Consider the following 26,951-nt stretch of genomic DNA (forward strand, 5'->3'; position numbering starts at 1 on the left):
ACCATACTGACTTTGTGCATTGTGTTAAAATAAATGTGTCCGGCATTTTTCAATTAAGCATATGGTAAATCTTAGTTTCAGATAAATATTCTTTGCTGTATTACAGAAGTACTTTTTTAAAAAGTGCTCTTAAACTTTTTAATAAAAAGATATACAAGTAGGAACTTAAATATATTCAATTTTTTTTTCTTTTTTCTTTTTTTTTTTTTTTTTTTGAGATGGAGTTTTGCTCTTGTTGCCCAGGCTGGAGTGCAATGGCGCAATCTCAGCTCACTGCAACCTCTGCCTCCTGGGTTCAAGCAATTCTCCTGCCTCAGCCTCCCGAGTAGCTGGGATTACAGGCATGTGCCACCATGCCTGGCTAATTTTGTATTTTTAGTAGAGACGAGGTTTCTCCATGTTGGTCAGGCTGGTCTGAAACTCCTGACCTCATGTGATCCGCCTGCCTCGGCCTCCCAAAGTGCTGGGATTACAGGTGTGAGCCACCACATCCAGCCTTTTTTACATTATTAACTGAAGAAAAATGGATGCCCTTTACAGATTTTTTTTTAAGATTAAGAAGCGGCCGAGCGCGGTGGCTCAAGCCTGTAATCCCAGCACTTTGGGAGGCCGAGACGGGTGGATCACGAGGTCAGGAGATCGAGACCATCCTGGCTAACACGGTGAAACCCCATCTCTACTAAAAAATACAAAAAACTAGCCGGGCGCGGTGGCGGGCGCCTGTAGTCCCAGCTACTCGGGAGGCTGAGGCAGGAGAATGGTGTGAACCCGGGAGGCGGAGCTTACAGTGAGCTGAGATCCGGCCACTGCACTCCAGCCTGGGCGACAGAGCGAGACTCCGTCTCAAAAAAAAAAAAAAAAAAAAAGATTAAGAAGCAAAAAGAAGCAGAAGGAGTAGATCAGGACTGTACGGTGGATGTCTAATGACTTCACATTGAAACTCTCACAAAGTTGCCTTTGTTTGTTGAGGAATAAGCAGGACATTGTTGTGGTAGAGAAGAACTCTGGTGAAGCTTTCCAAAAGGGTATTTTTCTGCTAAAGCTTTGGCTTTCTCAAAACGTTCTCATAAGGAGATGTTTTTGTTCTCCTTCAGAAGAGGTAACATCTCCTTTGGCCCTTCAGAAAGTCAGCAAGCAAAATGCCTTGAGCATCGCAGAAACTCCTGCCATGACCTTTGCTCTTGACCAACCCACTGGTCTTGGGCTTGACCACTTCCACCTCTTGGTAACCATTGCTTTGTGCATTGTCATCAGGACACACTGGTAAAGCCATGTTTCATCTGTGGTTACAGTTATTTGAAGAAATGCTTTAGGAAATTGATCCTGCTTGTTTAACATTTCCATTGAAACCCTGCTCTTGTCTGTAGCTGATCTGGTTGCAATGGTTTGGCACCCATCAAATGGAAAGTTGGTCAACTTAAATTTTTCTGTCAGAATTGTATATGCTAAACCAATTGAGACGTCTGTGGTGTTGGCTGCTGTTTGTGCTGTTAATCATCATTCCTCTTCAATCAGGGCATAAACAAGATGAATTTTTTCCTTGCAAATTGATATGGATGGTCTGCCACTGTGGACTTCATCTTCAACATCGTGTCTCGTCCCTTCTTAAAACAAGTTTTCCCTTTGTAAACTGCTGATTTCCTTGGGGCATTGTCCCCATAAACTTTTCATAAAGCATCAGTGATTTCACCCAAGCTTCACCATAAATTTGATGTTTGTTCTTGCTTCAATTTTAGCAGAATTTATGTTGCTCTGATAGGGGCTTTTTTCTGGGATTACAGGCATGCGCCACCACGCCTGGCTAAGTTTGTGTTTTCAGTAGAGATGGGGTTTCTCCATGTTGGTCAGGCTGGTCTCAAACTCCTGACCTCATGTGATCCGTCTTACCCTTCTGACGTCTTACCCTTCTTAGTGCTTCAAATTAGATCCTGTTCAGACATGTTACAAGTTAGTATGAGATTATTTTGGTGCAAATTTGTTTTTTAAATTCGTGCATAGGTTTTTCATAATATGCATTTTCCATAAACTTTTTGAAGACCCTTTGTGCACATGTGTATATGTGTATTAAAAATTAGGCCGTGTTCAGTGGCTCATGCCTGTAATCCCAGCACTTTGGGAGGCTGAGGCGGGCAGATCACTGAGATCAAGAGTTTGAGACCAGCCTGGCCAATATGGCAAAACCCCATCTCTATTAAAAATACGAAAATTAGCCAGATGTGGTGACTCACGCCTGCAATCTCGGCTACTTGAGAGACTGACTTAGGAGAATCTCTTGAACCCAGGAGGCAGAGGTTTCACTGAGCCAAGATTGCGCCACTATACTCCAGCCTGGGAGACAGAATGAGACTCTGTCTCAAAACAAAACAAAATAAAACAAAAAAAACAAATTTAACTGTGGTCAGTATTTATAAACTCTCCATGGTCTCATTACATTTTCTACAAAATGGCCAGGTGCCGTGGCTCACACGTGTAATCCTAGCACTTTGGGAGGCTGAGGTGGGCGGATCACGAGGTCAGGAGATCGAGACCATCCTGGCTAACATGGTGAAACCCCGTCTCTACTAAAAATGCAAAAAATTATCCAGGCGTGGTGATAGGCACCTTTAGTCCCAGTTACTCGGGAGGCTGAGGCAGGAGAATGGCGTGAACCTGGGAGGTGGAGCTTGCAGTGAACTGAGATCGCGCCACTGCACTCCAGCCTGGGTGAAAGTCTGAGACTCCGTCTCAAAAAAAAAAAAAATTCTACAAAATATGTCAAAAACTGAGATAGTAATGTTAGTCAGTTTGTCCTTTATATCTAACTAATATTTTGTTGCATATATTGATGTATCAATTGTCCTGGTCCTAAAGATACATATTTGTTCTATTGCCATGTACCTATTGGCAACCAACAATACTGAAAATGGCCTCTGTTCTTATTTATCCTTATGCCTTTAGTTCATTTCTGCTTGATGCTTATATTACCACCCTGCTTTCTTTCTGTTTTAATTTTCTTTTATTTCCCTTATTATCTTCTTGCATTTTATTTTTGATATGTTTATTATAAATAACATAATTTGAGGAACTTAGTTTACTTAAATTTGGGGAGATTTATTTGGTTTTCTTTTACCTTATTTTGTGTTTTTTATGCTTTCTTGTCACTTTGTTTTTTAGGTCTTTGCATAATTTATTTACTGAATTTTTCTCCCTGGCAATTTCAACACTCTATTAATGGTGACCTTTGAATTAAATTCACACATAGGGGTGTGTGTGTGTGTGTGTATGTGTGTATGTATGTGTGTATGTGTGACTGACCTTTTTACCTCAGATGAAGCCATCCATATCTTTGGATGTCTCCTATGGGAAGTTGAAAATTTTAACTTTCACTTCTCCCCAGTTTTTACAATGTAACAATCTGGCATTTTTTTGTTCCAAGTTCTTTTTATTATTATTATTTTATATATATGTATATATAAAAATATATAGAGAGAGAGAGATTTTTTTTTTTTTTTTGAGACGGAGTCTCGCGCTGTTGCCCAGGCTGGAGTACAGTGGCGTGATCTCGGCTCACTGCAAGCTCCACCTCCCGGGTTCATACCACTCTCCTGCCTCAGCCTTCTGAGTAGCTGGGACTACAGGCGCCCACCACCACGCCTGGCTAATTTTTTTTGTATTTTTAGTAGAGATGGGGTTTCACCGTGTTAACCAAGATGGTCTCGATCTCCTGACCTCATGATCTGCCCACCTTGGCCTCCCAAAGTGCTGGGATTACAGGTGTGAGCCACCGTGCCTGGCCTCTTTTTTTTTTTTTTTTTTGAGACGGAGTCTCACTCTGTCGCCCGGGCTGGAGTGCAGTGGCCGGATCTCAGCTCACTGCAAGCTCCCGCCTCCCGGGTTCACGCCATTCTTCTGCCTCAGCCTCCCCAGTAGCTGGTACTACAGGTGCCCGCCACCACGCCCGGCTAGTTTTTTGTATTTTTTTGGAAGAGACAGGGTTTCACCGTGTTAGCCAGGATGGTCTCGATCTCCTGACCTCGTGATCCGCCCGTCTTGGCCTCCCGAAGTGCTGGGATTACAGGCTTGAGCCACCGCGCCCGGCCACCTCTTTAGTTTTAAATAATTTTCTGTTATATATGTTCACTTTTAAGAAGTATTTTCCATACTTTATTATTTTATAACCATTTTGGTGTAACAGCTAAGAGTGCCTGCTCTAGTGGACTATTTGGATTTGAATTCCAGCTCTGTGACCCTGGACATAATCTCTACTTTAGTCTTCTCTTTTTTTTTTTTTTTTTTAAACTGGAGACGGATATTAATAGTACCAATGTCACAGATTGGTTGGGAGGATTAAAGGTTATATATATAATCCTGGTTATATATAACAGGTTAATTATATAATCCTGATTTATAATAAGCATGTCAGAAATTTCAGGTGCCATTATTATTGTATTAATAATGGTTATTTGGCCAGGCAAGATGGCTCACACCTGCAATTCCAGCACTTTTGGTGGTCGAGGAGGGAGGATCACTTGAGCCTGGGAAATCAAGACCAGCCTGGGCAACATAGCAAGACCCTGTTTGAAATAAAACAAAACAAAGTGATTATTTAAATTTAAGACTGGTTTACTGATTTTATTTTATTACCTAATTTATTGCTTACATCTTAATTTACCTCATTTTCCTGTCTTTATTTCTTTATTTTGATTAATTTTTCTTCTTGTTTGCTGAAGAATTTTCTCAGTAGGATTGGCAGACTTTTTCTTAAAGGGCCAGATAGCAAATATTTTAGGCTTGTGGGTGATAATGTCTCTGTCACAACTACTCGATTCTGCCCTTGTAACTCAAAGGCAGCTATAGACAATACATACACAAATAGCTAGCCAGCAGGTTACCAACATAGTTTCCCAGCCCTTGTCCCAGACTTTTGTTACTGTTTCTTGTGGAATTTTTATTAGGAAGGTTATGTGGATCATATGATTTCAAAGTCCTTGCATGTCTAAGAATATCTGCTGTTGCTAATGTAGGTAAATGATGACTTCACTTTTGAGGAGGGCCCTAGAAGAGGGGAGGTAGACAGGGTCTCACTCTGTTGCCCAGGCCAGAGCACAGTGACATGATCACAGCTCACTGCAGCCTCAACCTCCCCAGGTTCAGGTGATCCTCTGACCTCCTGAGCTCAAGCAATCTGCTTACCTCAGCCTTCCAAAGTGCTAAGATTGCAGGCATGAGCCACTGCACATAGCCTGACTTTGCTCTTATGGAATTCTTAGATTACAGTTGTCCCTCAAGACTCTTTGGAACTTGCTCTGTAGTTTTCAAGTGTTGTGGAGAATTATGATACAACCTAATACTTTCTTCTTCCTGATAACTAATTTCTTTTCCTCCTGAATGACTGAGGATTATTATTATTACTGTTTTTTGTCCTTGGCATTCATCATTTCACCAGGAGAATTTTTTTCAATTCTGCGTTAAAGGAGCAGGGCTAAGAAGAACTAGATTAATGCATTTATATATCATTAATTTTAGCTACTTCAGATTGCCTTATTGTCTTGTTCTCCCAGTAAGGAAATTTCTGGATATTGTATTCCGAAAGTTAGCCAAGAAAACTTCTTACCATTTTATCAAACGGCAGAATGCTGTTGTACATTATGTAGTCTGGTCCCCCTGTAGTGCAGTTTAATGGGAGTATACAGCTGCACAACCACAGAAAACATATTTAGGAAATAGTCTAATTTATTCTTGTTTGAGCATGTTAAATCACTAAATGGTTTGAAACTAAAACTTATGGTACAATCAAAACATTGTTAACAGTGTTTTAAATTAAAATTCTAGCACAACCAGAAGAAAGAACATCGATTTTAATTTTATTGAATAACACAGTGTCCTTTGTAACCAATTATAGTCTATGTGGGTTTTTTGTTTTTTGTTGTTTTTCTGAAGCAACAAATCCACAATAGGTGACTTCAGTACTGGGGCTGTGCACAGCAGGATGTGGGGCAGAAGCCCAGCAGTAGCCTAGCAGTAAGCCTCCCAGGGTTCTACTGTATCACTCCACCTCCCTGCAGTGGCCTTCTTTGTCTGAATATAGCTCTGCGGGTGACAACCACAGAATCACAATCCTCTGGGCAAGCACATGACTGTCCCACAATGCCCATCCTCCTCCTAAGTTCCTGAACCAGCCCTTTCATGGCCTCCATGCTTCCTCCATGCTTGCTCAGTGGCTGGCTTACTAAGCAATATCAGAATTACCCAAAGTCCTGAATCATCATCTGGATAATGTAGTTGATCTCCTGTTCCAGCTGCTTTTCTGCCTCAGGGCTTGGAGAGCAAGCAGCCAGCCAGTGGGATGAAGCATTCTAGGTGCAGTTGACCTGCAGCCCCCAGACAGTGGCATTGGAGCCCAGCCATCCTCCCAGCACCACTGGCAACACAGACAGAAGGCACAGAAGCCACACATTGACCAGAAGCTGGAAGACCAGGAGCCAGCCAAGCAAGACCCCCTCCAGCCATCTGCTTCTGGCTATTATGGTTATTGAGGCTATTGCTGGCCCCAGCTGGGGTCTCCTAGAAGTGGGGCAGTTTCACTGCCTTCATGGCTAAAAGGACCCGGTGGCTCCCCGAGATAACTGCCCTCTTTCTGTTTTACTTTAGAATTAGGGGAAAGGGGCCAGGCATGGTGATTCATGCCTGTAATCCCAGCACTGTGGGAGGCCAAGGTGGGCGGATCGCTTGAGGTCAGGAGCTTAAGACCAGCCTGGGCAACATAGTGAAACCCCGTCTCTACTAAAAATACAAAAATTAGCCAGGCATGGTGGCGCATGCCTATAATCCCAGCTACTCGAGAGGCGGAGGCAGGAGAATCGCTTGAACACGGGAGGTGGAGGTTGCAGTGAGCCAAAATCACGCCACTGCACTTCAACCCGTGCGACAGAGCAAGACTCTGTAAAAAATATATATATATATAAATTACATATAAAATATATGTTATGTATATATTTATATTATATATATAAATACAGTGTAAAGAGCATGAACTCTGTTCTGGATACAAGGAAATCTGAGGTGCTATTCAGGGAACCAAAGACTTCAACCAGCCTTTAAAGTCCCACAGGCACTGCAGAGTGATAGCAGTAGCTCTGCTTCTCTCTATCTCTGCCACCAAGAGAGCCCCAGCTGGCTGCTTCCAGGAGGGATGCTGCTCATGAGGAAGACTGTGGCCTTCATAATGCCTCAGATGAAGAACCATGTCTCAGGCTCAGGGAGGATGGTGCTTGGGCTGGCCAGGATTGGGTCACATGCCACCAGGGCAGGGGGCACACACCCAGATTGAGTCTCAATGTGAAGTGGACTGATTGATATCCTTTTTGCTGGCCTCAGCCCACAACCACCACAGTCTCTGGCTGCCTGGGCAACTACACCCTGAAGCCCAGGTTCTGTCTGGGCAGCCAGCTGGCTCCATCTGAATTTTTTATTTTTTTGTCATTCCAGATCCTGCCATTTCAGGAATAAGTATTTGCCTAAGCTAGGCACAGTGGCTCATCCCTGTAATCCCAGTACTTTGGGAGGTCAAAGTGGGAAGATTGTTTGAGCCCAGGAGTTCGAGACCAGCCTGAGCAACATAGCTAGATCCCATCTCTATAAAAAATAAAGTTAAAAAATTGGCTGGACCTGGTGGCATATGCCTGTCATCCTAGCTACTTAAGAGATTTAGGCGGGAGAATTGCTTGAGCCCAGGAGCTCAAGGTTACAGTGAGCTATGGTTGCACCACTGCACTTCAGCCTGGGTGACAGAGCAAGATCTTGTCTCAAAAAAAAAAAAAAAAAGGTATTTGCCTGATTCCAGGGCAAAATGCCATAGTTACTCTCTTCATTGACCTCAGGTTTCAGGATTAATGATGGATGTTTCAGCCAATAGATAATTATGCAAAGGAAAAATGAGGGCAAGCCTGACTTTGGTGCTTGTGAGTTGCAGCAGGAAGGGTAACAGTTAAATTTATTAACTGCGGGTATTAGTCCCATTATGCCCTGTCTGACATAAATATGCCTCTGTGTGTGTGCGTGTGTGTGTGTGCATGTGTATGACGTATATATGTACATATTTGTGGTTTTTTTTTTATTTTATTAGAAACAGGGTCTCCCTGTGTTGCCCAGGCTGGTGTTGAACTCCAGGCCTCAAGTAATCCTCCCACCTTGACCTCCCAAAGTGCTAGGATTATAAGCATGAGCCACCACGACCGGCCAAATATGCCTTTACTACACAGTTAACTGTGTGTAAAAATTAAATGTAAAACATGTAACTTTAGCCAGGCACAATGGTGGCAGGCACGTGTAGACCCAGCTACTTGGGAAGGTGAGGCAGGAGGAACATTTGAGGCCAGGAATTCAAGGCTGCAGTGTGCTACAAATGCACCTGTGAATAGCTACTGCACTCCAGCCTGGGCATCATAGTAAAACCCACCTCTTGGCCAGGCGCACTGGCTCACGCCTGTAATCCCAGCACTTTGGGAGGCCGAGGCGGGCAGATCAGAAAGTCAGGAGATAGAGGCCATCCTGGCTAACAGGGTGAAACCCCATCTCTACTAAAAACAAAAAATTAGCCGGGCGTGATGGCGGGTGCCTTTGGTCCCAGCTACGTGGGAGGCTGAAGCAGGAGAATGGTGTGAACCCGGGAGGCAGAGCTTGCAATGAGCTGAGATCGCGCCACTGCACTCCAGCCTGGGTGACAGAGCAAGACTCTGTCTCCAAAAAAAAAAAAAAAAAAGACCACCTCTTAATATAAGTACATTATATTATAAAAAGGAATATTCTCGACTTTGTGCATTTCTTTCATCATTCTGTTAGCTATAAGTGTTAACATGGCACTTACCATGAAACTTTAAAAATGCAGAAAAGGCTAACAGATTTTCAGAATACTGGTAAAATAGTTACTACCAGAAATGAAATCAGACTTCAACAAGCCAATTAGGTTTATAAAAAGAAAATTGGTCTGCTGTTGCTCAGGTGTGTTTAAGATGATAATATAATATTCGTTTTTTTGTTTTATTTTGTTTTGAGACGTAGTCTTGCTCTGTCGCCCAGGCTGGAATGCAGTAGCACAATCTCGGCTCATTGCAACCTCCGCCTCATGAGTTCAAGCAATTTTCCTGCCTCAACCTCCTGAGTAGCTAGGATTACAGGCACACATCACCACGCACAGCTAATTTTTATATTTTTAGTAGAAATAGGGTATTGCCATGTTGGTCAGGCTGGTCTTGAACTCCTGACCTCGGAATCCACCCGCCTCGGCCTCCCAAAGTGCTGGGATTACAGGCGTGAGCCACCACGCCTAGCCAATATTCTTAGTAATATAATAACATATCAATAATATAAAATAATCTTTTTTTTTTTCTTTTCTGAAACTAAATCATCCCATGGAGATGCTATGCTACAGCTGCAACATATCATACCATGGAAACATTTTCCCATTCTGTGGGAGAGGCAGAAAGATTTCCTTCAGACTGTGCCTAGCCATCATACCTTGAAGTATTCAGAAGGATGGAGGGAGGGGCATTTTTTTGGGGGTGGGGGGAAATCTAATCTTACAAGGTTTTCTTCTCCGTTCTCCAACCCTAATGTTATATAGAAAGCAAGACACTAATACCTCATAATAATGCTAGTCCATTGGTTTGCAAAGAAACAGTCTTGCTATTTCTTTCTTTCTTTTTTTTTGTTTTTGTTTGAGATGAAGTCTCACTCTGTTGCCCAAGCTGGAGTGCAGGGGCTCGATCTTGGTTCACTGCAACCTCCACCTCCCAGGTTCAAGCAATTCTCCTGCCTCAGCCTCCCAAGTAGCTGAGACTACAGGCACACGCCACCATGCCCGGCTAATTTTTGTATTTTTAGTAGAGATTAGGTTTCACTATGTTGGCCAGGCTGATCTCGAACTCCTGACCTCGTGATCTGCCCACCTCGGCCTCCCAAAGTGCTGGGATTACAGGCGTGTGCCACTACACCCAGCCTGTGTGTGTGTGTGTGTGTGTTTGAGACAGAGTTTCACTCTTGTTTTCCAGGGTGGAGTACAATGGCGCAATCTCAGCTCACTGCAACCTCTGCCTCCCAGGTTCAAGCGATTCTGCTGCCTCAGCCTCCTGAGTAGCTGGGATTGCAGGTGCCCACCACCACACCCAGCTAATTGTTGTGTTTTTAGTAGAGACAGGGTTTCACCATGTTGGTCAGGCTTGTCAAACTCCTGACCTCAGGTGATCCGCCAGCCTCAGCCTACCAAAGTGCTGGAATTACAGGTGTGAGCCACCATGCCCGGCCCCGTCCTCCTATTTCTAGAAAAGATGTCATGTCCAAAATTAACTGTATTTAGGGTAGTGCATTTTTGGGGAGTATTGACCATTTAAAGTACTCCCCAGAAGAGGGCTATTATGATGTTGAAGTTTTAGAAGTAAGTTCTAAGAAGCCTTTGTAGAGACATGATAAAGTTTATATGTATTCAGAGGGCCATCACATAAATGAGGAAGCAGATATATTTCTTATTTCTCTAGAAGATTAAACTATGACAGTTTTTAGGAGCTACACAGAGTAGATTTGGACTGTGCATGAGGAAAAAAAAACCAGCTCATTTAATATGGTCAACAACATTTACACCTCAGAAGTGGTGACCTCCCCCTCAGAAATAATCAGAGGCTGTGTGATCATCCTTACAAATTCAGTGGAAAGTTCATCATTGAATAGAGGAACATATCCTGAAGTTTTTTTCAAAACTCAGATTTCCCTGGTATTGCATATCAGTTACCTCATTTATCCTCTAGCATTCTAAAACAGGAATGGGACAGATAGGAATTCTTTGATAGGAGAATCAAAACCAATAGAAAATAAGAAACTTGTTTAGAATCTAACCTATTCATTTTTTCGTCATTCCATCAGTGCTACCAAAAAATAATGTAAGGCAGCAAATGACTCATTAGGTTATTGGAAAAGCCGGAATTAGAACTTTAGTTCAACCGTTCCTACCTGTACCATTCCTTATGCATTTTCTATTAAAGAACAGTGAGAGAAAAAGCCATGAAATCAACCAATGAAAGTCTCAGGACAGCTAGTGTTTATCTGATTATGTGACTCATTACACCTAGAAAAAGATATTTTTTTCTCTTTACTAAAACAAAGTAGAAAAAATGTGCTTCAGGAAACAGTGTAGAGTTGTTATTATTATCATGATTGTCAATGGTGGAATAATATTATGGAAACAGACTTGTAACCAGAACAGACCTAATATAGCTCTGGATCCTAGTAGCAAAGATTGTTATGGAAACCTAAGTGAAACGTGTACAGTAATAAACTTTGTGTAGGGTCTTATTGTTCTAATCAGGTCCAACACTGGTTGAGACCATTTTGGAAATCGTGTAGAAAGTAAATTATGCTGTTTCAGCAGGGGGCAAAGCCTCACTCTTCACTCTAAGTAGCCTAGCATTCAAAAGAATTCCTCTTTCAGGCTGGTGCAGTGGCTCACACCTGTAATCCCAGCACTTTGGGAGGCCGAGGCGGGTGGATCACTTGAGGTCAGGAGTTCAAGACCAGCCTGGCCAACATGGTGAAACCCCGTCTCTACTAAAAATACAAAAATTAGCCGGGGGTGGTGATGTGCTCCTGTAATCCCAGCTACTTGGGAGACTGAGGCACGAGAATCACTTAAACCTGGGAGGTGAAGGCTGCAGTGAGCCAAGATCGTGCCATTGCACTCTAGCCTGGGCAATAGAGCGAGACTCAGTCTCAAAAAAACACAGAATTCATCTTTCAGAACCTTTCTATGGAAACAGGTTATGAGTTAGAATAAACGCAGGATGCCATAAAGCTTTCCAGAACAGCTAGTTTTTAAAGTTGCCCTGAAGCCTACATTTGAGAGGAGACAAAAGTTTACAAGAGAATCGCTTGACATCATATTCTGTGTAGCCTGTTTCACTTAAAGCAAGCTTGTTTTTGACTAGTTTGTCCCGTATGCTTTGACATGATTGGCAGATGAAGATTGAACAAGCTGAGAGCTCTTTCTAGAAAGACGGGCCCTGAGAGTCTGGTAAGGCCTAAGTGAGCATGTCCAAGGCTGCAGCCCAGCTTGCCTCAGCAGTGGCCCGAGCACAGGTGCATGGCCTCTGTGGTGTCAGCGCATGTACTTTAACAAGCACTCTCAGTCACTCTGCAAAAAGCCAGTACTCTGAAAGTAACTATACCAGGATAAAAAGACAGAGAAACCTCAAGCATTACAGGGTATACTTTGTTTGGTACAATGTATTTAACCTTAGTTGTAGGAGGTGATATTAACCATAATTTGCTAGAATAACTCATTCAGTCATTTAAATGATCTGGGCACGTGCCTTCATGGAACTCACAGGACAGTAAGACTACAAGATCCTGATAAAGCTGAAGTTGTAAGCAGGTCTGTGTCAGCTCTGTAATTGTGGAGAGAGGGAATGGGGATACTGCTTTAATTCGTGTATGGGAGCATACTGACTTGGCTCTTACCAAATGTTTTCCTATTTCTATTAATTTGGACTGTATTCCTCTTGATATTGTGATGCCGCTTCCTCCATCACTGCCTCCTTTCCTTTTCGTTGCACTTTAAACATTGGCTTCCACCTGCACTCTACCCTTTTCTTGACCTCCTCACTCCTCAGTTCTGCATGGGCAACTTCATTTCACGTTCCTTGCAGCTAGCCACTTGTATGCCCATAAATCCCAGCTTAGACCTCTCTCTGCTGAGCTTTAGACCCATATTTCCAACTGTCTCCTGAACATCTTCATCTGCATAAGCTGAGACCCCTTGAATTTAGCAGATCCCATCCAAACTCATTTTATTTCTCAAACTTTTTACATCTATTTGCTCTCTTTCTTCATGCCATGCAAGCTACACAGTAGTCTGAGCCCGTCATGCTGTCATTTCTTTTCACTCTAAACTCATGACAGCTAACTAATCATTAAGTTCTATAATTTCTGCCTTCTTCAGGTATCTCAAATGTGTTCCCTCCTCTCCATTACCACTGCTATCACCGCAGTTCACATTTTCAGCATTTACAAGAGCTTCTGATCATCTCTGAAGCTGGCATTTATTTTCCAACTCATTCTTCACACAGTAGCTGGAGAAGTCCTTTATAATTGCTTGATTGTGTCACTCTCCTGCTTAAAACCTTCAGTGGCTTCATATTTTCTGCCATTGTTACATTCTCAAGTATCTACAGGAATTAGGCAAATAACATATATGAGTGAAGTGGGCCAAGTGTGACACAATAAGGAGAATAAGAGAGGACATTTCTGCTGAAGAGATTTATAATCAGAATTTTAAAAAAACCAGCTGGGTGCTGTGGCTCACACCTATAATCCTAGCACTTTGGGGGGCTGAGGCAGGAGGATCATTTGAGGCCAGGAGTTTAAGACCAGCCTGGGCAATGGTGAGACCACATCTCCACAAAACATAGAAAAATTATCCAGGCTTGGTGGCACGCACCTGTAGTCCTAGCTATTCCAGAGGCTGAGGCAGGATTGCTTGAGCCCAGAAGTTTGAGGTTGCATTGAGCTATGACTGGGCCACTGCATTCTAGCCTAGGTAATAGAACAAGACCCTGTCCCAAAAACCAAAAACCCATGACAAACCTATCTGAGAGTTTAATGTTGCCTGTGGATCTTCCATTTACTACAGTCAAGCCTAAACTCCTGAGCATAACACAGGCAATGTTTCTGTGATATTGGTTATCTCCTTGAGATGATCAACTTGGAATGTTCAGCTTTTGCAGAGACTGACACAACCAGTGAGTGTCGTTTTGTTGCTTAGTTTTTAGGTCAAATCATGTCAGCATGAAGACTCTGTGTTTTTCATTCTAAGTACCTCTATGTTCAAATTAGAGGCCGTGGAACATAAAGAAAGTTTGTAGGCTTTGGAGTCAGTGGTGACTTAAGTTCAATTCCCAGTTCTGCCAAAAAGGAGCTGTGTGATTTTTGAGCCAGCCATTTAACTGCTTTGAGCCCAAATACCCTCCTTTGTTTAAAAAATGAAGAAATGAAAATTTTTAAGATAGAGAGTGTGAAGTCAAATAATAAACACCTCCAATTATCTAGCTCAGTGCCTGGCACATAGTAACTCCTCAGTAAAATTTAACATTCAGGTAGCAAAAATTTGAGAAGTGATAATAAATATACAAAACTAATTCCCCAGCTGTATCCTTCCCAGCAGTTGTAGGCTGGGCATGGTGGCTCACGCCTGTAATCCCAGGACTTTGAGAGGCCAAGGTGGGAGGATCACTTGCAGCCAGGAGTTCAAGACCAGCCTAGCTGACATGGTGAAACCCTGTCTGTATGTGGCCTAAAGGAAAGCAAACCTATTGGAAGTCAATGTCAAGTGGAGCAGACAATTGGAAGCTGACACACACATGATTCACCCAGGCAACTAAAAACCAGGAGTTTCCAGCCTAGCTGCCTAGCTCTCTGAAAATGGAATTTGAACCCAGAAAGTGTTGCTGTTGACAAATTCATGAGCAGGATGGGAATATGGTCTCTCTAACAATTATGCATAATATACAAAGTTCATTTTACTTTTTTCTCTGCATAAAATCTTTACTTTTTTCATGTAAATGATAGTAACTGAAATTTTAGTTCAACAGTATAAGGACACGTAGAATATTTATTTTGGTTTATTCTCGAGAGCTCTATACATTTGAAGCACCAAAGGAAGGAAGTAAACAACTTAAGTTTTCTTTACCAGAACATTTAGTATGGGAAGGGAGGAGAGCTATTGAGTTTATGTTTTATTCCAATGCACAGAGTATATTAAAGATATTATGACTTATCTAGGAACACTAAAGAAGCCTTGAAGAGCTTTCATCATTAAGGGAAAGCTTTGTCAAGCTTTGCATTTTTTCATTTTGGTATTTAAACTTCAGCTTAATTTTACCATTTAAGTATACTTAGTAATTTGTATATGCAGCTGACATGATTGAAATAGGGGGCTGAGGCCAGACGCGGTGGCTCATACCTGTAACCCCAGCACTTTGGGGAGGCCAAGGCGAGTGGATCACTTGAGGTCAGGAGTTCAACATGGTGAAACCCCATCTCAGTTAAAAATACAAAAATTAGCCAGGACTGGTTGTGCACGCCTATAATCCTAGCTACTCAGATGGCTGAGGCATGAGAATCACTTGAACCCTGGAGGCAGAGGTTGCAGTGAACCAAGCTGGCACTACTGCACTCCAGCTTGGGCAAGAGAATGAAACTGTGTCTCAGAAAAATAAAAAAGAAATAGGGGGCTGAGTACCTTACGGTACACTTTTCTGCCTTACCATAGAGCTGTAGTGATAATGAATAAACTAATAAAAGAAGCCAACTTGAAATTATCCATGTTGGCAGGGTGACATGCCCAGAACTCCTGACTATAATTACAATAAAGAGACTAGAAAGAACAAAGTAGAAAGCTGGCTTGTTGTGAGGGCAAGACTAAGAGGTAGTGTTTCAACTTCTTACTTTGCAGCAATATGTCTCACCCTAGACACACTTTCTTGTCCAGGTAAGTAATACCATATTCAAACAACATAACAACATTAATATTATACAGCTAAGAAGATGGTGTCTCTGAAAGCAAAGCTAAACCATTTAAGACAAAGAACATTGAAACAAAAAGACAAGTGCCATCTTTCTGGCCATAGTACTACTCTTCTTTGGTTTCAAGGAGTAAAAGGGTGATCTCAATAAATGCAGTATCATTTTCCATTTACTGAGACTTTGACTCAGTCACTTTTATGGTGACTTTGATACTACATTATAGTGCTTAGCCTTTTGTTTTTCTTTAAAAAGGGATTTATTTTCGGTCAATGCCGTCTAAATATCTTTTTTATCTCCTCTGCAGCTCCTCAGAGAAATTTTGAAATTGCCTTCAAGATGTTTGATTTGAATGGAGATGGAGAAGTAGATATGGAGGAGTTTGAACAGGCAAGTTGTCCTGGAGAGTTCCTTTAAATATATTAATACTTAAAATATATGTTCATGTGCCTTGGAGTTACCTTAGCCCTGGTCAGTATACTCAGAGGCTATTCCAGTTTTTGAAGTACCTAAAATGTCATTTCTCAAAATTATTCTTTGAACAGGTGGGTTGGTTTTGTTTGTTTGTTTTCACTCTAAATGTAATGAATTATTTGAACATACCATTAAGGTCACGGTTGCTCTGATTCCCCAGCATAAATTAGGTGATAATGCCTCTAGCTGGGAAGCTAAATTATGGCAATTCAACATATACCAAAAAGCTGCTATGTGCTAGGCAGTTCCAGAATACAAGGACTACATATTTTCTTAAAGGATTTTTTTTTTTTTTTTTTTTTTTTTTTTTGAGATGGAGCCTTGCTCTGTCACCCAGGCTGGAGTGCAGTGGCCGGATCTCGGCTCACTGCAACCTCCCGGGTTTTACGCCATTCTCCTGCGTCAGCCTCCCGAGTAGCTGGGACTACAAGCGCCCACCACCTCTCCCGGCTAGTTTTTTGTATTTTTTTTAGTAGAGACGGGGTTTCACCGTGTTAGCCAGGATGGTCTCGATATCCTGTCCTCGTGATCCGCCCGTCTCGGCCTCCCAAAGTGCTGGGATTACAGGCTTGAGCCACCGCGCTTGGCCACAGGATTTCTATAAGAGAAGGAAAAATGGTACCATACCTTTGACTACAGTAGGTGACAATTTCTTCTAAATCCCAGGAATAGATTACATTTCCATAGAACTTCTGCCATTGAGGAGCCATGGTACTTCTCCAGATACAGTTGTTATGATTGCCAGATGTGGTTTCAAAACAGAAAAACTGTATGTATAGGAAAAAGTATTTTTTGTATTCTCAAAATGAGGAAGAGGGCAAATATTCCAGGAAGTGGGAGAAAGTATCAGGTACATTGTGTAAGGTAAGAAACTGGGCTGGGCATGATCACTTGTGCTTATAATCCCAGCACTTTGGAAGGTGGAGGTGGGGGGGACCACTTGAGGCTAGTTTGAAACCAACCTGGGCAACATAGTGAGACCTTCTCTCTACAGGGGAAAAAAAAAATTAGCTGGGATTGGTGGTATGTGCGTATAGTCCTAGCTACTCTGGAGGCTGTGGTGGGAGGATCACCTGAGCGGAGGAATTTGAAGTTGCAGTGGGCTATGATTGTGCCATTGCACCCCAGCCTGTATGACAGAGCAAGACCGTCTTTTTTTTTTTTTTCTTTCTTTTTTTTTTTGAGATGGAGTCTTGCTCTGTCACCAAGGCTGGAGTGCAGGGGCGCAGTCTCAGCTCACTGCAATCTCCACCTCCCTGGTTCAAGTGATTCTCCTGCCTCAACCTCCTGAGTAGCTGGGATCATAGGCACCCCCACCACACCCGGCTACTTTTTGTGGTTTTAGTAGAGATGGGGTTTCACGATGTTGGCCAGGCTGGTCTCAAACTCCTGTCCTCAGGTGATCCACCCACCTCTGCCTCCCAAAGTGCTGGGATTGTAGGCGTGAGCCATTGCGCCCAGCCGTGAGAGAGTTTTTGAGTCTCAAAAACAAATGTTCATCCTTTTCCCAACAGAGATTTTCTAAGAGGATCCCAATTGTAAAGTTGTCAGGCTGCCTGTGTTAGAACCCTAATTCTACTACTTGCCAGCCATTTGACCTTGAGCAAGTTATTTAATTCTGTGTGCTTCAATCTTGTTTGTAAAACAAGGATAATAATAGGACCTATAAGATTATTGTAGGCTGGGTGCGGTGGCTCATGCCTGCAATCCCAGGACTTTGGGAGACCAAGGTGGGAGGATGACTTGAGGTCAGGAGTTCAAGACCAGCCTGGCCGACATGGTAAAACCCCGTCTCTATTAAAATACAAAAAATTAGCCAGGCATGATGGTGTGCACCTGTAGTCCCAGCTACTCAGGAAGCTGAGACACGAGAATTGCTTGAACCTGGGAGGTAGAGGTTGCAGTGAGCTAATTTCATACCACTGCACTCCAGCCTGGGTGACAGAGACTCTGTCTCAAAAAAAAAAAAAAAATTGTTGTAAGCATTAAAAGAGAGAATTATAATACAGAGTAGGCAAATAGTAAACAATAGTTATGATTCTTACTTTTCTATGTTTATGTTTTTTCACTTCCTAATATTTTTCTGGATGTGGGTTTGATTCTGTATTAGGTTCAGAGCATCATTCGCTCCCAAACCAGTATGGGTATGCGCCACAGAGATCGTCCGACTACTGGCAACACCCTCAAGTCTGGCTTGTGTTCAGCCCTCACAACCTACTTTTTTGGAGCTGATCTGAAGGGAAAGCTGACAATCAAAAACTTCCTCGAATTTCAGCGTAAACTTCAGCATGATGTTCTGAAGCTCGAGGTAGGTCTTCCTTAGACTTAGCAGATCCACCACGTGTGGAGCTGATGGGCAGGAGGGCCTATGCTATAGACATTCTTTCCATTTCCCTCCAGCTGTGAGAACTGATTGGTTTGGAGCTTATCAGTGATTTATAAACTGACAGCAGGAAACAATACGTTCTGTGAAAATGTCATGAAGTGAAGTGTTTCTTCGAAACACTTGGTTTTCAATCGGAAACCAAAAACCTCTAAATTGAAAATCTTAGCTGTCTTTGTATGCTCAGTTTGTGGAGAAAGAAACTCAGGGGTCACAGCAGTTCTCAATCTGAGCATATATTCCTGCTTTTTTGTTTATCACGTGGAAGACACCAGAAGATGGAGATGAAGAAGGATGGATAATTGCAAAGGTAGTAAAAGCTGGAAACACAAAATGTCAGAATAAAAATATGTGTGCTTAATATAAAATATATGTGCTTAACCAGGCACAGTGGCACACACCTGTAGTCCCAACTACCTGGGAGGCTAAGGTAGGAGCATCGCTTGAGCCCGGGAGTTTGAGAGCAGCCTGGGCAACACAGTGAGATCCTGTCTCTTTAATTATTTAAGGCAATGTTGCTGAGAGTTGCAAAGGTATCTTACTGTGTTTGGGGATTTACAAGTTTACTTTTCCGTTTAAAGTTTAGATCATCTTGCTATTCTGGATATTTATTCCATTCAAAACATTCATCAAATGCCTTCTATATGTATTTTTTTGTCTGGAGACAAAAAATCTAGTCTCTAATTTCTTGACATTTTAAAAAATTCCCTTACACTGGTGTTTGCCAACCTCTTTTTCTTCTTCTTTCTTTTTTCTTTTTTCTTTTTCTTTCTTTTTTTTTTTTTTTTTTTTTTTTTTTTTTTTTTTTTTTTTTTTTGAGGCAGTCTTGCTTTGTCAGCCAGGGTGGAGTGCAGTGGCATGATATGATCTTGGCTCACTGCAACCTCCACATCCCAGGTTCAAGCAATTCTCCTGCCTCAGCCTCCCAAGTAGCTGGAATTACAGGCATGTGCCACCACACCTGGCTAATTTTGTATTTTTAGTAGAGATGCAGTTTCACCATGTTGGCCAGACTGGTCTTGAACTCCTGACCTCACATGATCCTCCTGCCTTGGCCTCCCATAGTGCTGGGATTACAAGTGTGAGCCACCACACCCAGCCTCTCTTTTTCTTTTAACACACGCCCTACCTTAATATTATATGGAATTTTGAAACATTAAATACTGTAACTAAAACAGGTGAAAATATTGGAGAAAGGTGCTATGTTGTTTTTAAACTATATATGTTACTTCTGTATCTGCTTTCCAATGTTTCCCCAAGGTTCTTATATATGATTTCAGCTTTTCCACCCACTTGTCTCAATTGTGTTGTTTCGTTCAATGTCGTTTTGTTGTAACATCGATGAATGGGAACAAATCGATTTCCCCCTAGAGCCTCTGTCTGTGCGGAGTTCCCTGTCTGCTTGAGTTTCCCTGAGTACTCCAGTTTCCTCTCATATCCCAAAGATGTACATGTTCAGTGCACTGGCGTGTCTAAATGGTCCCAGTCTAAGTGAGTGGGTGTGTGCCCTTAGATGGAACGGTATCTTGTCTGAGTTGGGTTCCTGCTTTGCACCCAGAGCAGCCAGGATAGTCTCTGATCATCCTCCATCCTGAGCTGGAATAAGCATGTTAGAAAATGAAAGAATGCGGGCCGGGCGCGGTGGCTCAAGCCTGTAATCCCAGCACTTTGGGAGGCCGAGACGGGCGGATCACGAGGTCGGGAGATCGAGACCATCCTGGCTAACACGGTGAAACCCCGTCTCTACTAAAAAAATACAAAAAACTAGCCGGGCGAGGTGGTGGGCGCCTGTAGTCCCAGCTACTCGGGAGGCTGAGGCAGGAGAATGGCGTAAACCCGGGAGGCGGAGCTTGCAGTGAGCTGAGATCCGGCCACTGCACTCTAGCCTGGGCAGCAGAGTGAGACTCCGTCTCAAAAAAAAAAAAAAAGAAAGAAAATGAAAGAATGCAAATTATTGTGAAGTAAAAACTCAAAGTAGATGATAAACAATGCAGTTCAAAAGCTCTCAGTGAGCCTGCCATATTGGTTATTGTTTATGTTTGAACTTCATGGTAGGAGGAGGTACTTATTACAATTTTCACTTTGCAAACATTTATTTCTTGATTTAACCCACCACCACTATGACCACCGACATCTAATAATTCACTAAAAATTGGGTGAATGACTATCTTACTTGTTTTTATCAATCTTTCTTAGATCTATATATAGCTCACATTTATTTCAGTGTTTACTACTAGAAGTGTTTTGGGTCTTTATTTAGAATTTTGGTGATGCTTTTGTTTTTGTTTTGAGATGGAGTCTTGCTCTCTCTCCCAAGCTGGAGTGCAGTGGCACAGTCTCCACTTACTGCAGCCTCCACCTCCCAGGTTCAAGCGATTCTCCTGCCTCAGCCTCCTGAGTAGCTGGGATCACAGGCGTGCCCCACAATGCCCAGCTAATTTTTGTATTTTTAGTACAGTCGGGGCTTTACCATGTTGGCCAGGCTGGACTTGAACTCTCAGCCTCAGGTGATCTGCCCACCTCGGCCTCCCAAAGTGCTGGGATTACAGGTGTGAGCCACCACGCCCAGCCATGGTGATGTTTTTGTGACCAGAAATATGCCATAGGAAATTAACTCTCATCTTTATCAATTAGCCTGTGGTAAAATTGGTTTTGTTATGCATTGTTTCACTTAAAGTCTAAGGTCAGTAAATGTTTGCCATGTTGAAAAGCTTTGCAGCTTCCCTATTCCTTTTTTTCTTTTTTGTTTTTCTTAAGTAAATATTGTATAGGATTTTCTTTTATTCAGTACCTTTACATGAACCAAACACAGCTTCCCTATTCTAACTTCCTTCGCACAGCTGGATAGATAGCTTTCTCTGTCTAGTGAAAAGCTCAAGGCTAAGTAAGTATCAGGAAAGGTTAAGTGCTTAGACTTTAAAGGGTTTTTTCTTCATTGCATGCAGAAGAATGTGACACATCAGCCTAGAAAATCACTTGAAAAGATTTCAACAATAATAGAAGCAAAAGACATTATCTGGTCAGCTCTCAGTAAACCAGAAAATTAGTCATAAATTAATCGTAATACCTCAGTTTCTAAATATTCTAGTTAGTGAAGTTTTCCTTTTGTCTAGTTGTACATAGAGGGCTCTATCTTCAGAATAACCACAGTACTGTTGTTTTTTGCCAGCTACCTTGCCACAGTAAACTGTAGCAGATCATGGAGTTCAAAATATAACTTCACAGAATGAAGAAAATGTATGTCCAATAGCATTTAAGTGTTATGCTTCCAGAGCTTTATTTGGAAATGGTAACATTACTATTTTTACCCTAGGGAAAATAGATACTTCTGAGGCAGTGAATTTTATTTTGTTCACTGATTTATATTGGGTATTTTTATATATAAAATATAGTAGATATGTTACAATACACACACACACACACACACACACACACAAAGGCATAGTGCTTACCTTTGTGAAGTTTACATTCTTATGAGAATATTCCAATATACTCCTCAGAGTATAGAAGAAAGAAGTAGACCTCATCTAACAATGTTTGTATAAGGGTTAGTATGTACTAGGGTTCGAGTCATATGCCTTGCCTCCCTAGTACGCATATATACCCAGACTGGTCTTCATTGGGAGTATTTGTAACATAATCTGGGAATGTAAGTGATTTACCTTATTAATTATATAATTACAGTTAAACAGAGTGTAGGGCCAAAAAATGTAGTTAAAGAAGCACAAGCTAGGGTAATACTTTTAGCAAAAACAAAAAAAGAGAAAAATAAATAAATAAAAACAAACAAAAAAACTTTTAGCAAAAACAATACAGGGTCAACCAGAGGGCTGAGCAGGTGCCAGCCTGACCACAATCTAAACCATCACTTATTCCTAGAAACACAAATGAGGGCCAGGCGCGGTGGCTCAAGCGTGTAATCCCAGCACTTTGGGAGGCCAAGACGGGTGGATCACGAGGTCAGGAGATGGAGACCATCCTGGCTAACACGGTGAAACCCCGTCTCTACTAAAAAATACAAAAAACTAGCCGGGCGAGGTGGCTGAGGCAGGAGAATGGCGTAAACCCGGGAGGCGGAGCTTGCAGTGAGCTGAGATCCGGCCACTGCACTCCAGCCTGGTTGACAGAGCAAGACTCCGTCTCAAAAAAAAAAAAAAGAAACACAATTGAGACCCTAGAGAAACAGAGCGTAGGACTTTTGTCTTGCATACTGAAATGCTATAGAGTTGAAAGCCCACTAACATATTGCGTAGAAGGCTGGGCACGGGTGGCACATGCCTGTAATCCCAGCACTTTGGGAGGCCGAGGTGGGTGGATCATGAGGTCAGGAGATTGAGACCATCCTGGCCAACGTGGTGAAACCCCATCTCTACTAATAATACAAAAAACTAGCCGGTCATGGTGGTGCCTGCCTGTAGTCCCAGATACTCAGGAGGATGAGGCAGGGGAATCGTGAACCAACGAGGTGGAGGTTGCAGTAAGCCAAGATTGTGCCACTGCACTCCAGCCTGATGATAGAGCGAGATTCTGTCTCAAAAAAAAAAAAAAAAAAAAAAAAAACCTTATTGCGTAGAATGTCCATGAGGGAAAATATTATAAAGCAGATTAGGAGTTTCATACATATGTTCCTACACATGGCCTACACCCAAATGCAGAAGAAAAGAGATGTAAAAGACAGTCGTATCTAAGATACTCTAGAAGGCTCTCTTTTGTTTGACATTGATGTGGGACTATTTGTAGACTTTGAGCCAAGATGTGCCAAGACTGTTCCTGTTTGCCAGTCAGCAGTTCCTCATGTGAGGAGACCAATAGACTCTTGTGAAAGAATGCCACCTAACATGTAGTAAGTGTTCTGTAAGTGGCTAGTAATACTGAATCCATTCTTTCCATATCATGGCATAAGTCTAGTGCTATGGTTTCATTATACACCACCCCAACCAAAGTTCATGTATTGGAAATTTAATTGCTGTTATATCACTGTTAAGAGGCAGGGCCTTTAAGAGGTGATTAGGTCATGAGGGCTCTGCTATCATAAATGCATTAATGTCATTATCATGAAAGTGGCTATTACTGTGGTAGTGGGCTCCTGGTAAAAGGATAAGTTTGGCCCCCATTTACCCTCTGTCTTACATGCTTGCTTGCCCATCCACCATGAAAGGACCCCTGCCAGATATTGGTGCCATGCTCTTGGACTTCCCAGCCTGCAAAACCAAGAGCCAAATAAACTTATTCTTTATCAATTATCCAATCTGTGGTATTCTTTTATACCAGCAGAAAATGGACCAAGACGTCCAGTAGAATAAGTACCTTCTTATTGATGACCTCCTTATGTAAAATTTCATCAGTCAGTACTGTGTCTTCCCAACTACATTTGTACTTCTTTGAGGAAGCGTGACTAGCAGCAAGAGTATAGGCTTTAGTGCTAATGAGGTCTTGGTTAAAATTGTGGTTCCACCACTTACTGGCTATGTGACATTTGACGGGTTATTTATTCTTTCAGAGCCTGGCTCCTCATTTGTAAAACAGGGCAATGGTTAAGTGAGATGATGTTTGTAATGGGCTGAATTGTATCCCCTCAAAATTCCAAAATTCCTATGTTGATGTCCCAACTCCCAGTATCTCAGAATATGACTTTACTTGGAGATAAGGTCTTTAAAGAGGTGATTGCATTAAATGAGGGGTGAGAGTGGGCCCTAATCCAACCTGATTGGTGTCCTTATAAGAAGAAGAAATTTGGGCACAACAAAAAGACCCAAGAGACAATCACGTGAAGAGGCAGGCAGAGGGCAGTCATCTGTATGCTAAGGAGAGAAGCCTCAGAGGAAACCAACCCTGCTGGCCCCTTGAACTTACACTCGTATAGCCTCCAGAACCTATGAGAAAAAGTCCCAGTCTGTAGTATTTTGCTATGGGAGCCTTAGCAAACTAATAAAATATTTCATACCTAACACCACCTGGCATGCACTGTGCCTTTAATAAGTGTGTTCACCTTCCCATTGATACCCACTGCCACCTAGCACGGTGGCGGGCATATAAATAGGTCATCTCACGTGGGTGATGGAAAGGCCTTACTTTCATTTTGAAATTGTTTTCTGATAAAACATCTGGAAAATGGCAGCAATTTTTGTTTTTATGAAACACTTTTAATTTTACTTTTCTAAGGTTAGGTAATTTCTCCACTCATTGAGTATGAAATACAATCTCATCATCACAGCCAAGAGGAAAACAGAAATGATTCATAGTATCTTAATAACTTTTGTATGGGTTTTATAATTCCACCATTCTTTCTATCCATCTCTCACTAGTTTCATTTCATTACTTACCTACTTTAAAACTTCAGATGCAGGAGATTTATTGTTCCATTTAGTTATTTCTGTCTTTTTCTCATCACAGTAGCTTTGAAAGTGAAGAGAGTGCTATTTATCTGTCAAACTTAATTTCCAGAGGGGTCAGAGAAAAGGGATAAGTTCATGATCATTTATTGAGTACCTGCTATGAGCCAGGCACTTTATATGCCTTCTTTATTTTAATTCTCAACAACCCTGTCAGGTTTAGTGATATTTTACCCATGTTCTGGATGTAGAAACTGAAACACAAAGAGGTAAAAGTCACAGGACTATTATATGGGAGAAGTAAGATTCCAACTCGGGTCTACTTCACACTGTCTTTCAGACTGAACTTTTTACACTATTTCTGTTCTTTGTCTGATTAAGTTATTAATTTTAGTCTGAAATGGCATTTCTGTGCCTGATTTATTTGGGACTCTAAAGAAAAATAAAATTTTCTGAATTTTAGAGACAGAAGAAGACCACATTTCTGGAATATGTACAGTCTACCTTCTTCAGAATCATCTTTTACCAGTTTCTTTGCCACTCAAATCTTATGACTGTGAAGAAATACACTGTTCTTTTGTACCTGCAAGATACTACCTAAACTAGCCATTTAATTATATTTAATCACAAGAATTATTAGCTTCTGGATTTTGTAGCTATTTTAATGCTTTTTTAATTTGGGTCTTTTTTTTTTTTTCTCATTCTACCCTTTTTTCTTTATTTGGGAACTCAAAAAACAGGCTTAAAAGTGACAAGAATATAGAGTTGGTTTTTAAAATTCTCTTTTAAGGTTATTAAAAATTTCATCTAAGGCTACTGAGAACTGTTGAGTTCCTTGGAGATAGGTGCCAAATCCAATTCCAGTTAATATATTCATTGATTTCTTAATGACTGTAGCAGGTAGGATGTCAGTCAAAACTGAAAGGTATTAGAAAATTATTTGAAAGATTATGGTTAATTTTAATTTGAGAGGGATAAGGGGGGAAAGGAGCTGTCATGTCAAAGCAAAAACTAATTTGTAGAAGAAAGAAGCAGCCAACTCCAGAATATAAGCCAAGGACACTGAAAAGGTATCATCTAATAGAATTCCAGTCTGTAGGATGATCTTGTGTATAAGTTGGGATTCACGTGCTTATCAAATAACCAATAAAATTGTTACATTTTGGCTGGGCACGATGGCTCACACCTGTAATCACACCACTTTGAGAGGCCAAGGCAGGCAGATCACCTGAGGTCAGGAGTTCGAGACCAGCCTGGTCAACATGGCAAAACCCTGTCTCTGCTAAAAATACAAAATTAGCCAGACGTGGAGGCACATGTCTGTAATTCCAGCTACTGGGGAGGCTGAGGCAGGAGAATCACTTGAACCCAGGAGGCAGAGGTTGCAGTGAGCTGAGATCATGCCATTGCACTCCAGTCTCATGCCATTACACTCCAGGGTGACAAGAGCGAAACTCCATCTCAAAAAAAAAAAAAAAAAATTGTTACATTTTAAGAAGCTTGAGTGTCAGTTATCTAAAGGTAAATTAGGTATGATTCAGAGGATAACAGTAACTGATTTAGGCCAGGCGCGGTGGCTCAAGCCTGTAATCCCAGCACTTTGGGAGGCCGAGACGGGTGGATCACGAGGTCAGGAGATCGAGACCATCCTGGCTAATATGGTGAAACCCCATCTCTACTAAAAAATACAAAAAACTAGCCGGGCGAGGTGGCGGGCACCTGTAGTCCCAGCTACTCGGGAGGCTGAGGCAGGAGAATGGCGTAAACCCGGGAGTCAGAGCTTGCAGTGAGCTGAGATCCGGCCACTGCACTCCAGCCTGGGCGCGACAGAGCGAGACTCCGTCTCAAAAAAAAAAAAACAAAAAAAAAAAACAGTAACTGATTTATATTTCAGTCACTTTATTTTTCAGTCTTCAAGAAAAAAATATTGAGGTTAACTAGATTTGTTCAATCAGAAAGAAAAAGGGAAATATAAAGAACTATGATAATTATTCTCATCTGTCAGTAAGAATAGAGACAAGGCCAGGTGCAGTGGCTCACGTCTGTAATCTCAGCACTTTGGGAGGCTGAGGCAGGTGGATCACCTGAGGTCAGGAGTTCGAAACCAGCCTGGCCAACATGGCAAAACCCCATCTCTACTAAAAATACAGAAAATTAGGCCGAGCGCGGTGGCTCATGCCTGTAATCCCAGCACTTTGGGAGGCCGAGTGGGTGGATCA

General features: G+C 41.9%; 1 protein-coding gene across 5 annotated transcripts in view; it reads left to right on the forward strand.

Annotated features, from left to right (window-relative positions):
• The window catches only part of MICU1 (mitochondrial calcium uptake 1), a 264,556-nt gene that overhangs the window by 133,737 nt on the left and 103,868 nt on the right, over positions 1-26,951 (forward strand). For all 5 annotated transcript variants that reach the window (XM_065520916.2, XM_005565558.5, XM_005565557.5 and 2 more), the window contains 2 exons: positions 15,851-15,933; positions 18,128-18,325. In XM_065520916.2, the coding sequence (XP_065376988.1) occupies positions 15,851-15,933; positions 18,128-18,325 (281 nt within the window). The remainder of the gene's footprint in view (positions 1-15,850; positions 15,934-18,127; positions 18,326-26,951) is intronic.

The sequence above is a fragment of the Macaca fascicularis genome, chromosome 9 (genome assembly GCF_037993035.2).
Source record: "Macaca fascicularis isolate 582-1 chromosome 9, T2T-MFA8v1.1".
Classification (NCBI taxonomy): domain Eukaryota; kingdom Metazoa; phylum Chordata; class Mammalia; order Primates; family Cercopithecidae; genus Macaca; species Macaca fascicularis.